The 809-nt window shown below is 58.2% G+C and overlaps 1 protein-coding gene across 1 annotated transcript in view; it reads left to right on the forward strand.

Annotated features, from left to right (window-relative positions):
- Nucleotides 1-809, forward strand: part of GALK1 (galactokinase 1) — a gene marked incomplete at both ends in the record, with an annotated part of 1,439 nt that overhangs the window by 222 nt on the left and 408 nt on the right. Inside the window, one exon of the mRNA XM_009579968.1 lies at nucleotides 414-549. Coding sequence (XP_009578263.1) covers nucleotides 414-549 — 136 coding nt within the window. The remainder of the gene's footprint in view (nucleotides 1-413; nucleotides 550-809) is intronic.

Consider the following 809-nt stretch of genomic DNA (forward strand, 5'->3'; position numbering starts at 1 on the left):
GGGGGCGCCACCCCCCCCCGCCGCACCCAGAGCTGGCACTGCTGTGGCTGCGGGGCTCCTCCAGCTCGCCCAGCCTGACCTGTCCATGCCTCTAAAGCCCTTGGACCATCCCTGGGCTGGCTGAGGGGATGAGAGGATGTTCCCTTGGGAACATCTTCTCCCCACCCTCATGTCTCCTAAAATGGAGAGATCTGAGACACCAGTGTCAAATTATCGCATCCAGCTGGATCTGGGGACCCACGCTGGCACAGATGCTGTGCACTGGTGCAGGAGCAAGCACTGGCAGCTGATGCTTTAGCAAAACCCCATTCTGTGGGAAAGCAACCCTTTACCTTCGTGTTTGCTCCCCCTGCTCCAGGGCAAGGGGCAAAAGTCCCAGAGCTGCTAACCCATGTCTCTCTGCTCTGGCACAGATGATGGTGATTTGGCAGCCAAGGCGCTGGCGTGCCAGAAAGCGGAGCACACATTTGCCGGCATGCCCTGCGGGATCATGGACCAGTTCATATCTGTGATGGGCAAGGAAGGCCACGCGCTGCTCATTGACTGCAGGTCAGGGCCGAGCGCCAAGCTCGGTGCGCCGTGCCCACCTCCTCGCGCAGGTGGGGATGAGCTGGTCCTGTGGCCATGAAATAAATGCAGGCGTGCAGGGAGGGGTTAACCCCTGAACCCAGCCCAAAATCTCATCGCGGGGCTGGGGCTCCCTGTGTTTTAATTCCTATGTCTTGATTCCTCCTCCTGCATCCTTTCTGCTACTTGTCTGGGGTGTCTTTCCCACAAAGTCGTTAGGGTCTATTATGGGACTAATAATT

Source organism: Fulmarus glacialis, unplaced genomic scaffold (assembly GCF_000690835.1).
Source record: "Fulmarus glacialis isolate BGI_N327 unplaced genomic scaffold, ASM69083v1 scaffold40556, whole genome shotgun sequence".
NCBI classification, from domain to species: domain Eukaryota; kingdom Metazoa; phylum Chordata; class Aves; order Procellariiformes; family Procellariidae; genus Fulmarus; species Fulmarus glacialis.